The sequence below is a fragment of the Myxocyprinus asiaticus genome, chromosome 1 (genome assembly GCF_019703515.2).
Source record: "Myxocyprinus asiaticus isolate MX2 ecotype Aquarium Trade chromosome 1, UBuf_Myxa_2, whole genome shotgun sequence".
Taxonomy (NCBI): Eukaryota; Metazoa; Chordata; class Actinopteri; order Cypriniformes; family Catostomidae; genus Myxocyprinus; species Myxocyprinus asiaticus.
In genome coordinates this window covers 6,934,309-6,951,142 of record NC_059344.1, presented here as the reverse complement: position 1 = coordinate 6,951,142, position 16,834 = coordinate 6,934,309, and the positions used below count along the sequence as shown (strand labels likewise).

At 41.4% G+C, this 16,834-nt stretch overlaps 1 protein-coding gene across 2 annotated transcripts in view; it reads left to right on the top strand.

Annotated features, from left to right (window-relative positions):
- LOC127448994 (purine nucleoside phosphorylase-like) overlaps positions 1-16,834 on the top strand; it is a 44,756-nt gene that overhangs the window by 13,959 nt on the left and 13,963 nt on the right. Inside the window, exon 1 of one of the 2 annotated variants that reach the window (XM_051712045.1) lies at positions 16,429-16,698. The exons of the other annotated variant lie outside the window; for it this stretch is intronic. Coding sequence (XP_051568005.1) covers positions 16,676-16,698 — 23 coding nt within the window. The 5' untranslated portion in view covers positions 16,429-16,675. Of the gene's footprint in view, positions 1-16,428; positions 16,699-16,834 lie in introns of those variants that run through there. 2 annotated transcript variants of the gene reach the window in all.

The following is a 16,834-nucleotide window of genomic DNA, read 5'->3' as shown; positions in this document are numbered from 1 at the left end:
CACTCTGACCTTCACTTCACACAAACACCAACACCTCCTGCAACCCCCCTCCTCCCCCCTCCTGCTACTTAAACTGCACTTAAGATCTGTGAAGATGATGTGAGCCACGTCTTTCGGAAACAAAAGACGAGGAAGGCTTCAGGCCCAGATGGCGTCTCACCAGCGTGTCTTCGATCCTGTGCTAACAAGCTGGCCCCCATCTTCACACAGATCTTCAATAGATCACCGGAGCAGTGTGAAGTCCCATGCTGCTTCAAACGCTCAATCATTATTTCCGTCCCAAAGAAACCAAAAATCACAGGACTTAATGACTACAGACCTGTCGCCCTGACGTCTGTGGTCAAGAAATCATTTGAGAGACTGGTGTTGGCCCACCTGAAGAACATCACTGGACCCTTTCTAGATCCCCTTCAATTTGCTTAGAGCAAACAGGTCTGTGGATGGTGCAGTCAACAAAAGATTGCATCATATCCTGCAACATCTGGACAGACAGACAGACCAGGGACATATGCAAGGATCCTTTTTGTGGACTTCAGTTCAGCTTTCAATACCATCATCCCAGCTAAACTCCAGAATAAATTACACCAACTCTCTGTTCCCATGTCTATCTGTCAGTGGATTACCAGCTTTCTGGTGGACAGGCAGCAGCTTGTGAGACAGGGGAAACTCACTTCTAGCACCTGTACAATCAGCACTAGTGCCCCCCAGGGATGTGTGCTCTCCCCACTATTCCTCTCCCTCTACACCAGTGACTGCATCGCCAAGGACACCTCTGTCAAGCTCCTGAAGTTTGCAGACGACACCACTTTCATCGGCCTCATCCGAGATGACGATGAGTCTGCATACAGAAGGGAGGTTGAACAGCTGGCTGTCTGGTGCAGTCAAAACAACCTTGAGCTGAACACGTTCAAAACGGTGGAGATCATTGTGGACTTTAGGAGAAACACCCCAACACTGACCCCCCTCACCATTCTAAACAGCACTGTGGCAGCAGTGGAGTCATTCAGGTTCCTGGGCACTTCCATCTCACAGGACCTGAAGTGGGAGACCCACATTGACTCAGGAGAGTCCAGCCCAGCAGAGGTTGTACTTCCTTCACCAGCTGAGGAAATTCAACCTGCCACAGGTGCTGCTGATACAGTTTTACTCAGCAGTCATTGAGTCTGTCCTCTGCACTTCAATAACTGTCTGGTTTGGTTCAGTTACGAAATCAGACATCAGAAGACTACAAAGGACAGTTCGGACTGCTGAGAGGATTATTTTTTTTCCCCCTGCCCCCCCTTCAAAAACTATGCACTTCCAGAGTGAGGAAAAAGGCTGGAAAAATCACTCTGGACCCCACTCACCCTGCCCACTACCTTTTTGAACTGTTGCCTTCTGGCCGACGCTTCAGAGCTCTGAGCACCAGAACCGTCAGGAACAGGAACAGTTTTTTCCCTCAGGCTATCCATCTCATGAACAGTTAAATTGCCCCATTGAGCAATAACTATGTGCAATACACAGTTTAGTCTTTCTATGTATGTATGTGTGTGTCTGTACGTATGTGTATAATTCGATTTTATTTTGTATTTTTTATTATTATCTATGTCTTGCTGCTGTTTTTGTATTGCTTTTGTATTGTTGTACACTGGAAGCTCCTGTCACCAAGACAAATTCCTTGTATATGTAAGCATACTTGGCAATAAAGCTGATTCTGATTAAATCAACTGGTACGATTTTCAAACCTTATTTTATGAAAGACTGCAGTTCCTGAGAATGACCCAGATCCTATAAATTTTTTTACCGGTATTTTAATCTCCATAGCAAACGATACCATTCCAAAAACTTCACCAAATACAAAATGCAAACGACTGCCATGGTTCAATGATAACTGCAAAAAGGCTATAAAAGAGCAGAAGAAAGCTGAAAGAAAGCTGAAAGAAGATTCTTCAGAAGTCCATCAATGGAAAACCTTATCAGTGTCAAAATATAGAGAGCACAAGCACGTAGAGTAATAAATGAGGCGAAGAAACAAAGTTGGAGACATTCTGATAATGTAATTCAGCTGACTTTTTTTGTCTACAGAACAGGGTAAGGCTAATTTAAGTTTGTGTAAAGAAAAGGCATAATATAGGTCTAAAAATATATATATTTTTTCGTTTGGTAATTTATTTTTTATATTTAATGTGAGAGTGGAGTGTTATTGGAGAGATAAATAATATAAAGGAATATTTCCTTTGAAAATATGGTTAAACATTTTGGGATTCCCAGATCTCAGTTCTTTAGATATTTACAGCTGCTCCACCTGCTCTGTACTATTTTTGGGAGTAGCATACACCCCCTAAAGTGGCAGACACTCTGGAAGTGGTGATTATTGCTTTTGGAAAATGTCATGAGGCATTAGTGAATTATTCCCTGCTAATTCAGAGTCTGGGGGACAGAGCTTCAACTTCTCTCAAGAGATTATGGGAGAAAGATTTATACTTGGTATTGGAGGAGGGAGTGTGGGCTAAGATTCTAAAAAACGTCAAGTCTACATCTAGAGATGCAAGGGTGCCTCTTATGCAATTTAAGATTTTACATCGATTCTATTGGACCCCCTCTACGGAATCATATAGGTTTGGTCTGAAAGACACACCCACCTGCTGGCGATGCCAATCAGAAGATGGGGACACAACCCATGTTTTTTGGTGGTGTGTTAAGATCCAAGAATTTTGGCTGAGGGTTCAGAGTTTTATGTTTGATGTATTGGGCACTCAGATTTCATTTTGCCCCAGACTCTGTATTTTAGGCAATGGGGTGGTCATTATTATAGGGGATAAACACATAAAACATTGGGTCCTAGCCAGTGTTATGATCAGCAGACAGATTGTTCTAAGGGGATGGAAGTCGGCTGGAGCACCCTCATTTCAAGAGTGGTGCACAGAATGGGGTCCTGGGTAGCTCAGCGAGTAAAGACGCTGACTACCACCACTGGAGTCACAAGTTCGAATCCACGGCATGCTGAGTGACTCCAGCCAGGTCTCCTGAATAACCAAATTGACCCGGTTGCTAGGGAGGGTATAGTCACATTGGATAACCTCCTCGTGGTCACTATAATGTGTGGTTCTCGCTCTCGGGCGCTTGGTGAGTTGTGCGTGGATGCCTCGGAGAATAGCGTGAAGCCTCCACATGCGCTACGTCTCCACGGTAATGTGCTCAACGTGATAAGATGTGCGGATTGACGGTCTCAGACACGGAGGCAACTGAGATTCATCCTCCACCACCCAGATTGAGGCGAGTCACTATGCCACCATGAGGACTTAGAGCACATTGGGAATTGGGCATTCCAAATTGGGGAGAAAAGGGGAGAAAAGAAAAAAGAGTGGTGCACAGAGATGGGGAGGGTGGCGGCATTCGAGGAAATGTTATGTAGAAGGTTGGGAAACTTAGATTTATTTGATAGGAAATGGGGCAGCTATTTGGCCTTCTTGGGGAGGGGCAGTGGAGAGAGAAGATTAGTTTTAAATGTGTGTGATTATTATTATAATTTTTTAATATATATATTTTTCTTTTTGTGTGTGTGTGTGTGTGTGTGTGTGTATACTCATGTGTGACCACAGGGATGTTCGTTGAGGGTCAGAGTGGGGTAATGGTGGGGGTTAAAGGTTGATTCTGTGAATATGTATTTTGCTTTTCTTTGTCAATTTTGTGAATTAATAAAAAGTGTTAAATCAGAAAAAATCATATGGAACCTTACAATCAACCTTTCACTATGGAAGAGCTGTTGCGGGCCAGAAGCAGATCACATGACACTGCAACTGGACCTGACAATATTCACTATACATTTTTTTTAACATTTGCCTCACACTATCCTGTCCTTTTAAAAATATTTAACTCCATCTTGATGTCAGGGGATGTTCCATATTCTTGGAAAGGAGTGGAAATTGTTCCTATTCCAAAGACAGGAAAGTATCATAACAAACCTTGCAACTACCAACCTATAGCCCTGATGAGTTTTTTTTTTAATTAAAACCAGGGAGAGAATGGTTAATGAAGGATGCATATGGATGCTGGAGTCTCAACATCTTATAAATAATGCTCAAGGTGGATTTTGTTATGAACACTCCCCTTGGTAACCACCAGAGAGCACCGTCACTCGAGTATTAACTGTTTCTCATGAACTACGATTCCCATCATCCTCAGCAGGACTGATTACTATACACCTGTACCTTATTTCATGGACTATTTAAGCACTGCAAACACTGGGTTCAGTGCAAAATCTTGTTTTTGCCCCGGCTAACATTTCTGAGTGTTTTTCCACATTAGTCTGCCTGTGTTTGATCTTCTGCCTGTTATTGTCATCCTGATTCACTGCTGCCTGCCTTTTGACTTTGATCTGTTCCTGGACATACTCTTTGTGATTGTTTTCTGCCTGCCTCGACCCTCTGCTTGTTTTTGACCACGATTATTGGATTTGCCTATGTTGCTGTATGTTTTGAATACTGACCTCTGCCTGTTATATATTCTCTGTGACTTTACAAGTAAAGCTGCAAATGGATCTAACTTCTGGTTCTCCTGAGTCTATGTTACAGAAGACTTCACCACCTACTGATCTAGCAGCTATTTTTCAGCTCTCCAATAAGCTCTCTGCTCAGGCTGGTGTGTTGGCAGATCGTCAGCAACAATTACAATGGCATACCTCGTTAACAGAGGAGATGGTGAAGACGCTGCAGAACCTTCACCTGCCCGTGGTAAACCCATCTCTGCCAACACCTCAACCATTTCCTGCGGAGAATCCAACAATACCGAATCCCATCACCACCAATCCACGACTTGCCTTCCCAGATAAGTTTGGCAGTACACCTTCTAAATGTAAGGGATTCTTGATGTAATGTTCGTGGGCCAACAGCCTACACTTTATCCCACTGAGGAGAGATGCATTTTCTTTGTATGTTCACTGCTCACAGGGAGGGCATTGGATTGGGCTACTGCTGTGTGGTCTTACAAGGGTTTGAGATTCACCTCATTCACCAGCTTCAAACAACGCTTTTGCGAGGTGTTTGAACATCCCGAGGGAGGAAGAAGTACAGGCGATCAGATACTCTCTCTCCAACAAGGAAGAAACACAGCCGCCGAATATGCCCTGTCCTTCCGCACTCTCTGCACAGGCTGTATGGGTTGATGACACGCTCAAGGTGCTGTTTCAAAGAGGATTAAACGTCGAATTGCAATCAGAGCTGGCATGTCGTGATGAAGGGAGGACCTTGGACCAATTCATTGATTTTGCCATCCGTATTGACAATCTCATTCGCTCATGGAGACCAGTTAAACCTCCCCTGCAGAATTATCAGCCGGCATGCACCGCTGAGGAATTGGTGCCTATGCAAATAGGGCTTGCTCATTTGACTTCAGAGGAGAGAGAATGCCGCGTCAGATAACACCTAACCCTTATATTGCGGTCAACCTGGACATTTAAGAGCAGCCTGTCCCATACGACCAACACCATCATCTCAATTGGCGGTGAGTAATGTCTCTCTACCTCTCCATGTAACATCATGCATTGATGTTCCAATAACAATTTCCTTCACAAACAAATAATTTCCCACTCATGCCATGCTCAACTCAAGGGCCGCTGGCAACTTTATTGATGAGGAGTTAGTCAGAGAATTTAAGATACCACTAATTCCCTGTGAATCTCCCTTGGCAGTGGCAGTGCCAGATGGACGTCCTCTGGGGACTGGCCATGTTCAATTCACCACCGCAGACATCACCCTTCAAGTGAGCATTATACACACTGAAATCACACGCCTTTGTCATTCACTCACCATACCATCCTGTCATTCTTAGACTACCATGACTTCAGTAACATAACCCAAAAATCTCTTGGAGTGAGACAGATATCACAATGGGTCTCCACATACTTTTCCAACTGCCTGAGGTCAATAGTTCCTTTTATCTGCTGGAGCTGCATCAGTCACAGAGAAGATCACTGAGGTACCCAGATTGCCAATGGAATACACAGATCTGGTGGAGGCCTTCAGTAAGACCAAAGTGTCTCAACTTCTCCCTCATTCCAGCGACTGTGCTATTGAGCTATTACCGGGTACCACACCACCACGAGGCAGGATTTTTCCTTTTATCTGAGCCTGAAGCTCAGGCCATGAAAAGTTACATCGAGGAGGAGCTGGCCAAAGGTTTTATATGACCATCCACTTCCCCTGCTATGGCTGGATTCTTCTTCATGGGTAAGAAGGACGGTGGTCTACGACCTTGCATCGATTATCGTGCTCTCAATGATATCACGGTGAAATTTCGTTACCCTTTACCATTAGTCCCGGCAGCACTGGAACAACTACGAACCACCAAGTATTTCACCAAACTGGATCTGCGCAGCGCTTACAACCTCATTCGCATCAGAGAGGGGGACGAGTGGAAGACAGCATTCTCCATCAGCAGTGGACACTATGAATACTTGATTCTCCCAGTCCTTCATCAACGATGTCTTCAGAGTTATGTTAAACTGATGGGTGCTTTGTATACATCAACAACATTCTAATTTCTTCTAATACCCTCGAGGAACACATCGGACATGTCAGAGCCGTTCTCCAGTGTCTAATCTCACACCAGCTCTACGCCAAGGCTCAGAAACGTGAGTTTCACCAAACATCTGTATCGTTCCTGGGTTACATCGTTAGCTCTGAGGGGGTCGCCATGGATGACAACAAGGTACGAGCGGTCTTAAACTGGCCTCAACCATAGTCTCTGAAGGAACTACAACATTTTCTGGGGTTCGCTAACTTCTACCGATGGTTCATCAGGAATTTCAGCATGATTGCTGCACCCCTTATGTCCATGCAGAGAGGAGGGGGCACCAAACTATGTTGGTCTGCATCAGCATTACACGCCTTCAAGGATCTCAAAGCCCACTTTACCTCCACTCCCATTCTGCATCATCCTAATCCAGACTGTTCATTTGTAATCGAGGTGGACACCTCGAACACCGGGATCAGAGCCATTCTTTCACAACGCCATGGGTCACCTCAAACTCTACCCCAGTGCTTTCTATTCCCGAAAACTCTCCACGGCAGAACAAAATTTTGATGTGGGGAACTGAGAATTACTTGCCATGAAAGCAGCCCTGGAGGAATGGCAACATTGATTGGAGGGGGCAAAGCATCCATTTCTTGTGCTGACTGATCATCAGAACCTTGAATATCTGCGCTCAAAGAGAATGAATCCACTGCAGGCCAGGTGGGCACTTTTTATTTTTTATTTTTTATTTTTTTTATTTTATTTAATTTTTTTTACACACATTTTGACTTCAAAATCACATATCGCCCTGGCACTAAGAATGTTAAAGCTGATAAAGTTAAAGTCAATTTGAAGCTCTGAATCAGAACCAGACATCTGAACTCATAATCCCCACATCTCTAATCTGGCTCTCCACTCACAACCTACGCCTTCGTCTGCCCTGCAGAAAGCTCAATCCCAGGTATTTGGGTCCCTTCAAAATCATAAGATAAATCACTCCCGTATCATTCCATCTTCAACTGCCCGCAAACGATTGTATTTATCCCACATTCCATGTCTCGCTGCTCAAACCTGCTGTTGGTCCGAGAGTGGATGTGGAGGACAATACTTCAAACCCCCCCACCCCCACAATCGTGGACGGCGAGGAAGCTTACCAGGTTCAAGAACTCGTGGACTCCAGACGGCTGGGTCGCGGAATTCAATATCTGGTAGACTGGGAGGGATATGGTCCGGAGGAGCGTTCCTGGGTCAGTGCTGAGGACATTCTTGACCACAACCAATTAACAGAATTCCACAGGACTCATCCCCGTGGAAGACCCCGGCGTCATGTGCTTCCTCGCGTCGGGAACCGCTCGCGGGGGGGGCTCTGTTACGAACACTCCCTTCGATAACCACCAGAGAGCGCCGTCACCCGAGTGTTAACTGTTTCTCACGAACTACGATTCCCATCATCCTCAGCAGGACTGATTACTACACACCTGTACCTTATTTCATGGACTATTTAAGCACTGCAAACACTGGGTTCAGTGCGAAGTCTTGTTTTTGCTCCGGCTAACTTTTCTGAGTGTTTTGATCTTCTGCCTGTTATTGTCATCCTGATTCACTGCTGCCTGCCTTTTGACTTTAATCTGTTTCTGTTTCTATACTCTTTGTGATTGCTGTCTGCCTGCCTCGACTCTCTGCCTGTTTTTGACCAAGATTATTGGATTTGCCTACATTGCTGTATGTTTTGAATACTGACCTCTGCCTGTTGTATATTCTGTGACTTTTCAAGTAAAGCTGCAAATGGATCTAACTTCTGGTTCTCCTGAGTCTGTTACAGATTTATAAAAGAAGCACTATTGATCACCTCATCAGCCTTGAAAGTTATGAACGTGATGCTTCTATCAGAAAAGAACATGCTGTTGCTGTCTACTTTGACTTGGAGAAAGCTTATGACATGGACATTAGATGAAATCTACCCATTTTTACTGCTAACTTTTTATCAAATGGACATTTTAAACTCAGGGTAGGTACTACCCTATCAGACAAGAATTAGGAGTACCTCAAGGAAGCTTCTTAACAGTGACCCTTTTTAGGTCAAAACAAAATAAACAACGTTGTAAAAGTCATCAGATCAAACATTCATTGCAGCCTTAATGTAGACAACATTTTTATTTGCTACAGAGGCAAATTCAGGAACAGTATTGAATGGAAAATCCAGCTGACAATTAATAGGGTCCAGTGTCTGTGTCCAACAGGTTTAGTTCTCAAAGAGTAAAACAGTCTGTATGCATTTTTGCCAGTTACGCTCTCTCCATGACACAGAGATAATTATGGATGGCGATCCTATCAAAGTTGTCAAGGAGACCAAATTCTTTGGAATAACCTTTGACAATACATTTTATTTTTATCCCTCACATGAAGATTTTAAAGATAAATGTTTCAAATCAATGGATATTTTAAAGGTTTTAGCAAAGACTAAGTGGGAAGCAGAGAGCTATGTTCTCCTAAACCTGATCAGATCACACTTGGACCAAGGAAGCGTAGTGTATGGCTCAGCCAGGAAATTGTATATCCAACTTTTGGACACGGTTCACCATCAAGGCATATGTATGGTACTGGGGGCCTTCAGAACATTACCAATTCAAAGTTTATATGTAGAGAGTAATGAACTTTCTTTAGAGAACAGACTTCTCAAATTAGCCCTGCAATAATCAACAAAACTAAAGACCAACAAAGAAAATACAGCATATAATGCAATCTTCTCACCCCGATAGTCATATCTGTATGAGAGTAAACCGAGGCATATACAACCTCCTGGTCTACGGATTAAATTCTATCTAGAAAACATAAAAGTTGACTTAAGCATGCTGGAACAGACATACTTCTGCAGTATCCCACCCTGGAATTTCAAAAAACCAAAAATAATCCTGGACTTAACAAAAAACAAAAAATCTGAAACCCATCTGAATGAATACTTTCAACAACTCCTGGATATCAACGAGATGTTTCCATCACACACCTACACTGGCAGCCAAAGGTTTGGAATAATGTACAGATTTTGCTGTTTCGGAAGGAAATTGGTACTTTAATTCACCAAAGTGGCATTTAACTGACTGAAGTACAGTCAGGACATTACTGATGTTAAAAACAGCATGATCACTATTTGAAAAAATTCATTTTTGATCAAATATAGACAGGCTCCATTTCCAGCAGCCAACACTCTAACACCTTATCCTTGAGTAATCATGCTAAATTGCTAATTTGGTACTATAAAATTACTTGCCATTATATCAAACACAGTTGAAAGCTATTTGGTTTATTAATTGAAGCTTAACATTGTCTTTGTTTTTGAGTTGCCACAGTATGCAATAGACTGGCATGTCTTAAGGTCAATATTAGGTCAAAAATGACAAAAAAGAAACAGCTTTCTCTAGAAACTCGTCAGTCAATCACTGTTTTGAGGAATGAATGCTTTACAATGCCATAAACCTGAAGATTTTATACAAAGGTGTACACTACAGTCTTCAAAGGCAAAGGACAACTGGACAGAAAGAGATGTAGAAGGCCAGATGTACAACTAAAGAGTATAAATACATCAGCGTCCCTAGTTTGAGAAATAGATGCCTCACATTTCCTCAGCTGACAGCTTCATTGAATTCTACCCACGCAACACCAGTTTCATGTACAAACAGTAAAGAGAACACTCAGGGGTGCAGGCCTTATAGGAAGAATTGCAAAGAAAAAGCCATTTTGAAACAGAAAAACAAAAAGAAAAGGTTAGACTGGGCAAAGAAACACAGACATTGGACAACAGATAATTGGAAAAGAGTATTATGGATCTTAAACCCATTGAGCTTTTGTGGGATCAGCTAGACTGTAAGGTGCGTGAGAAGTGCCCGACAAGACAGCCACATCTATGGCAAGTGCTACAGGAAGCGTGGGGTGAAATGTCACCTGAGTATCTGGACAAACTGACAGATAGAATGCCAAGGATCTGCAAAGCTGTCATTGCTGCAAGTGGAGGATTTTTTGATGGGAACTCTTTGAAGTAGTTTAAGAAGTTCTGACCATTTTTTTTCAAATTGTAATAGTAATTTTTCACGTTATTAATGTCCTTACTATACATTGTGATCAGCTGAATGACACTTTGGTGAATAAAAGTACCAATTTCTTTCAATAAGAGCAAAATCTGTACATTATTACACATTTTTGGCCACCAGTGTATATATACAGATGGATCAAAGTCTGAAGATCATGTGTTGGCTGCATATGTGATCAATCACCAAAAATGCAGTATAAGGATCCCAATCAGAGCTCAATTTTTACAGCAGATGCTAACGCTATTATTCTAGCACTGGATCCCATCAAGACCACACGACAGAGAAATTTCTTAATAATAACAGATTCAAAATCATGTCTTCAGGCACTTGCATCATTCAAAAATGACCACCCAGCCCTTCTAAAAATTCTAACCAAATTGTCAGCACTGGAGGCACAGAATTGTAATATTTACTTTTGCTGGGTACCTGGCCATTGTGGAATCCTTGGAAATGAACAAGCAGGCTCCATACCATCCTCAGATCTGAAACCTACCATAATCTCTACATCATCAACAAATGGCAAACAGAATGGGATCAATACATTACAAACAAATTGCATGAAATCAATCCCAGGAACACAGTTGAAGACCTCTGCTTTACCTTTTAAAATATTTTTACTTGTTTTTTGCCATGAAAATAGCCATGGAAGCTTGCATGGCATAAAATCACTAACTAACTAACTACCTAGTCACCAGCAGTTGTCACACAAACTGACTTCTGTCCTGTGGCTGCCAATGGTCAGTCTGTCCAGCCACCAACCCCCAGTCTGTCCAGCCCTGTGGGGTTTTCACCCATTCTGACCAGATTCCAGCGGTTGCCACCCAGTGTGTCCTGCCTCCTGTGACTGTCATCTAGTCCAACCCAGTCCTCTACCCAGCGACCGTTTTATCGGACCCTGTCAGTCTCTTAGTGGCTGTCCAATCTGACCCTGTCCTTCTCCCAGCGGTTGCCGCCCGGTCTGACCCTGTCCTGCTTCCAGTGGTCGCTGCCCTGCCTGATCCTTCCTATATCCACCCTGGTTCCTTGACCATCTGCCTAGTCTGTTCAGGTTCCCTGGCCATCCACCCAGCCGGTCCAGGTCCTCTGATCGTCTGCCCAGTCTATCCTGGTTCCCTGGCAGCCCACCTGATCTGTCCCGGTTCCCTGACCATCCACCCTGTCTGTCCTTATTCCCTGACCGTCTGTCCTGTCTATCCTGGTTCCCTGGCTGGCCACCTAATCTATTCCTGTTCTCTGATGGATGTGCTGTCCCAGTGTGGCCTTGACTGTGCCCCCTCTATCTGTCAGTTTGTCTTGTCTGTGTTTTTCTCTCCCTCCCTCTTGTGTTTTGCAGGTGCCACGTCGGGTATGCTAGCCCTACTTGTTATAGCAATGATCATTATTCCATCAACTGATTATCCGCAGCACCTGTCTCCAATTAAACATTCCTATTTAAGTTCCCTTCATGTTCAGTCCTGTGCTGAATTGTTTTGTTTGTTGGTGTGTCTCTAGTCAGTTGGTTCCAGAGTAATACTTTGGCTGGTTTTCTTGTTTGTTTGGTTTTTATGTTTATTGTTCTGTTTTCTGTGTTTTTCCCCATTGTGGGGGTTTTGGTTTGTATTTTGAAATAAAGCCCTTTTGACTCCTGCGTTTGGGTCCTCCCTTGCTCTCCCGTGACAAAATAGCACAAATCAATAAAATCTCAAATGATAAAATCTCACAGTTTGATTATCAAAAATAATCAAACTGTCACTGCCTATATATGCACTCTGCCTGGGCAGGTTCACATTTCTGTGAAGGAGCTGATGTGGTTAAATAGCCTCTTCAGGGTGCTTTTATTTTTAAAAGGTGTTAAATCAAATGGCATTGAACTTATCTAATTATTGTCTGTAAATATGCACACCAGAGCGAAAGGGGAAAAACACTGTCTTACCATTTATCAAGCGCTGAAACTTTGCTTGGTGAAAAACAATCTGGAATCATGTTTGATGGTGTAACACTTTGCCACCTGAACTTCTTCAGAACGCTGCACAATGAATTAAACATAACACAGGTGTTTCAAGAAGCATTTATAAAAATTAAACTTTTTAGCTTCACTTGGTGTCTAAAAATGTGGTGATAATATGCAAGACGCTGAAAGAAAAAACAGTGAGATTCAGTGCAACAGTCAAAGACGTCCAGCACGTGATAACAGTATATAGAAAAACAGCGCAGACGCACACAAAAGCATGTTTGAACAGCCCCTAACTTGCCCTATAATTGAAAAACTGACACGTCGAGTTTGGGTCGAATATTAATTTAGGTATTCAAATAGTGGTGCGCCACATGGTTAACTGTATGTTGACTATCCATGCACATCCCTAGTGCACACATCCATACAATATTATACATGCTATTTCTTACTCAAGGTGGCGCTGATGTTTGTGATTGATTTGATTCACTTTTGACATTGCTATTTGACAAAGAAGCAATGTGGAAGTAAACTATAGCAAGTGTAACACATGAACAGTATGATTTGGTTACTGTCATTTGGGTGTACTACTGAAATTATGTTGTGCATCTATTTAGACTCAAAAAGTGCCCGAGAAAACACACATGTTTAGCTTATGTGTAGCCAGAGGTGGACAGTAACGAAATACATTTACTTGAGTACTGTACTTAAGTACACTTTTTGAGTATCTGTACTTTAAAAAAGTGTATTATTTTTTTCTGGAAACTTGTGACTTTAACTTCACTACATTTGAAAGACAAATATCATACTTTTCACTCCACTACATTTCTATCAAGGTCCTCCAGTAGAAAGTCGTTACTATGTAGCAGCTTTGAAAATCAGTGGATGATTTTTTTTTTTTTCTTCTCTAAAACGTGATTGTTTTTTTGCAGGTGACAGACAGCCTATCAATAATCACTATTGAAGGGTATCGTGAAGTTAAATGATTTCCTAGCATTTTTTTAACACTGATCAGTTGGCAAAATGGAAGACTGAGGTTTCTCCACAGTGCGCCCACCCATGGCCATACTTAGAAAATATGTTCCAGTTTTCTGAAAATGTTAAAGATTCGTTTCGTTTTAAATGTTTGCTTTGTTTGCCTAAAACGAATCATATCACAGCATTCAAAAACTGCCGTCCAACCTGAGGAAGTATATTGAGGTATGTAAACTTTTAATTTCTTGTGAAAGCTTGAAATTATCTGTGCTTTAGAGCTAAAGTTTCAGTATGAAGTATGGTCGGTCAAATTATTTTTTTTATGGATTTGCCCGTCAAGTTGCCATAGCCGTGTGGATACACCGCTAACGCATAGGTAAGGTTCGACAATGACGTTAGTTAGCATGCAAAAGCGTGAATTCAAACGTAAATTAGCTTAAGAGTTAAATAATTTAATATCTTGTAACTTTTATAGCTTTTTGTTGTTGTTATTTTGCATAATTACTATAGTTATGTGTACAGCTGCACGATTAAATCATAAAAAGATCGCGATCTCGATTCAAACACCCACACAATCTCTTTCCTAAATGATAACGATTCGCCTATCTATTAAACCTTTGACAAAAATCATACCGGAACATTCAAATCAGTCTTCTCTACCACACAGTATCATTATTTCTTTCTGCGTTACAAATATTTAAATTATCACATAAGTACTGGGATAAAAGTTCACAGTTCGCATATAAACACTGATGTCTACGATCAAAATAGGGCAAACACCTTTTGAAACTAACTTGACGCTTGAAATAATGATTGTACCGATTACATTGTTTCGCCACCAGGTGGCGACAAGTGACTGCAAAAAATTTTATTTGTCATTGAATCATTCAATCAAGAGATTCATTCAAAAATGCTGATTCATCCAGTAATGAAACAAATGAAGTATTTGAGTGAGTCACTGAATCATTCAAACAGATTTTTTATTAAACATTTTTAAATAGACTGCAGCAATTAATATTTTGTCAGAACCTCTAGTAAATAACATTATTTTCTTTAGTTGCCGTTCAGAATCGTGGGAGAATCATGATCTTTATTTGAAACAAAAACATTGTGATTCTCAGTTTATCCAGAATCTAGTCAGTGTATTCAGTAGATTGCTTCAGAGGCATAAGGTATTTTAAGTATTACATACAACAATACAACAATAATAAAACACATTGACATATAAAAGTACTTTTTTTTTTCTTTTTCTTCCCAATTTGGAATGCCCAATTCCCAATGTGCTTTTAAGTCCTTATGGTCGTGTAATGATTCGCCTCAATCGGGGTGGCGGAAGATGAATCCCAGCTGCCTCCGCGTCTGAGACCGCCAACCCGCGCATCTTATCATGTGGCTTGTTGAGCGCATTCCACACTCAACTCACCACGCGCCCCACCAAGAATAAACCACATTATAGCGATCACGATGTGGTTACCCAATTTGGTTGCTTAGGAGACCTGGCTGGAGTCACTCAGCACGCCCTGGGATTCGAACTAGCGAACTCCAGGGGTGGTAGCCAGCGGAAAAAAGGAAATTTACTTTTGATACTTAAGTACTTTTAAAAACAAGTACTTCTGTACTTTTACTTAAGTAAAAATCTGTCTTTACAACTTTCACTTGTAATGGAGTAATATTTGACCAGTAGTATCTGTACTTTCACTCAAGTAATGGAGTTGTGTACTTTGTCCACCTCTGTGTGTAGCTTATGTGTCATGTGTAGCTCAATATGTGTTTGACAGCCAGTTGCTTCTAATTAAATGTCAGTGTGGAGGTAATAAATCCTGGTCTATATTTGTTGCATCATCTCTTTGGTATGTAATAATGTTTGGTGAAACACCTATGCATTTAAGGGTTAAACTACTGGGTCTACTAGACCGACCACAACAAGAGGCTACATTACAAAAGTAGGAGCACTTTCTAAGATTTAAATAATTAATTCAAGTCTGTCAAATGATTAAAAAAATCATTTGATTGATCTTGCTTGGATCTTGGTTTAATGTCCAGGCCTTTGGCACTGCCATGTTCCTGTTTGGCAGAGACCAAGTAAGTTGATCACCTATAAATCTCAGGAGTGATCTATGACCCACAGCCCAACAAATAGTAGGACCTTGTGAGGGAATCTCTCACACATTAGTTGCCAATTAATGCTGTATTTGGTCAAAAAAAACATGCTTGACCACCTGTATTTATATATCATGTTCCAAACATTTCTGAAACTAAAAATATATTCAGCATGTATTTAGTGTGGGGTTAAAAGGAGCAGGGTGTTACTAAAGCAGTAAATTATTGTACTTGTTATGCAATTTCCTTAAGTATTTCCACAGTATTGACTCAAGGAACAGCAAGAGTGCTGTTCAAAAAGTGGGTCTGTTCGCGTAAAAAATTGAACAAAACCCAGCACGGCTCACTGTGTGCTCATATAGGTTTTTCCAAAGTTAAAGTTGCAAAGTACGCATTTGAAACTCATTCTAAAATTGACAGTTTAAAGTAGTCATTTTAATTCCCAACACCTGTTGCAAATCAACTAACCTTGAAGTTCAAAAGTCTGGTTTGATAGCACTAAAACCAATAAGTGACATATTTGTAAATGTTTTCGATCTCTGATTCATTTTGAATGAGACTGTACATGACAAATACTCAGGAAGCACATGATAATGTTTATGACGATGATTAAGAGGTGGTCACGTGCATTTGTGTCGTTCTTCCATAAATAATCATAAACGTAATAGCTGAAAATCAATTCCCAGGTTACCAGGACCTCAGTCAATGTGACAGCTGTTACTCGAGTTTACATGAGATTTAATGCTTATAGATCCACAGAACCTAATATGGCCCACCGTGATTTTGCGTCAGGAGGTGTTTTCCGCTCTTCATTTCCGTCATACTCCGGGGAGGAGCAAAGGAAACGGACGATCTATAAAAATAACGGTGAAACGAGAGCAACGCATTCAAGAATTTTTTTAAGCGTTATTATTGCTCGTCGGAAACGCGACTCGTTCAGCGTGTTTTTTTATTTATTTTATTGTGTTTATCTTCGTTATTTGTGTATACTTCATTCGTTCTTAGTAGTTCCGTTGGCTCGTCCGCGAATCGTCGTTCTAGAAACATCGATATTCCCGTCCCGTATTTGTGAAGGATTTGACGAGCACTTTCAATGTTTCCTGAGAGCAGCACTGGGTAAAGGATATTTCTTTATCAAATATTCCTCTTCCGTTTCTTTTTCCTTTTTTAAAGTGTGTACTTTTGTGTATTCTTTTTCGACCCTTAATATATATTTTTACCTGATCCGTACGTAGTATTTGTGTTCTGAAAT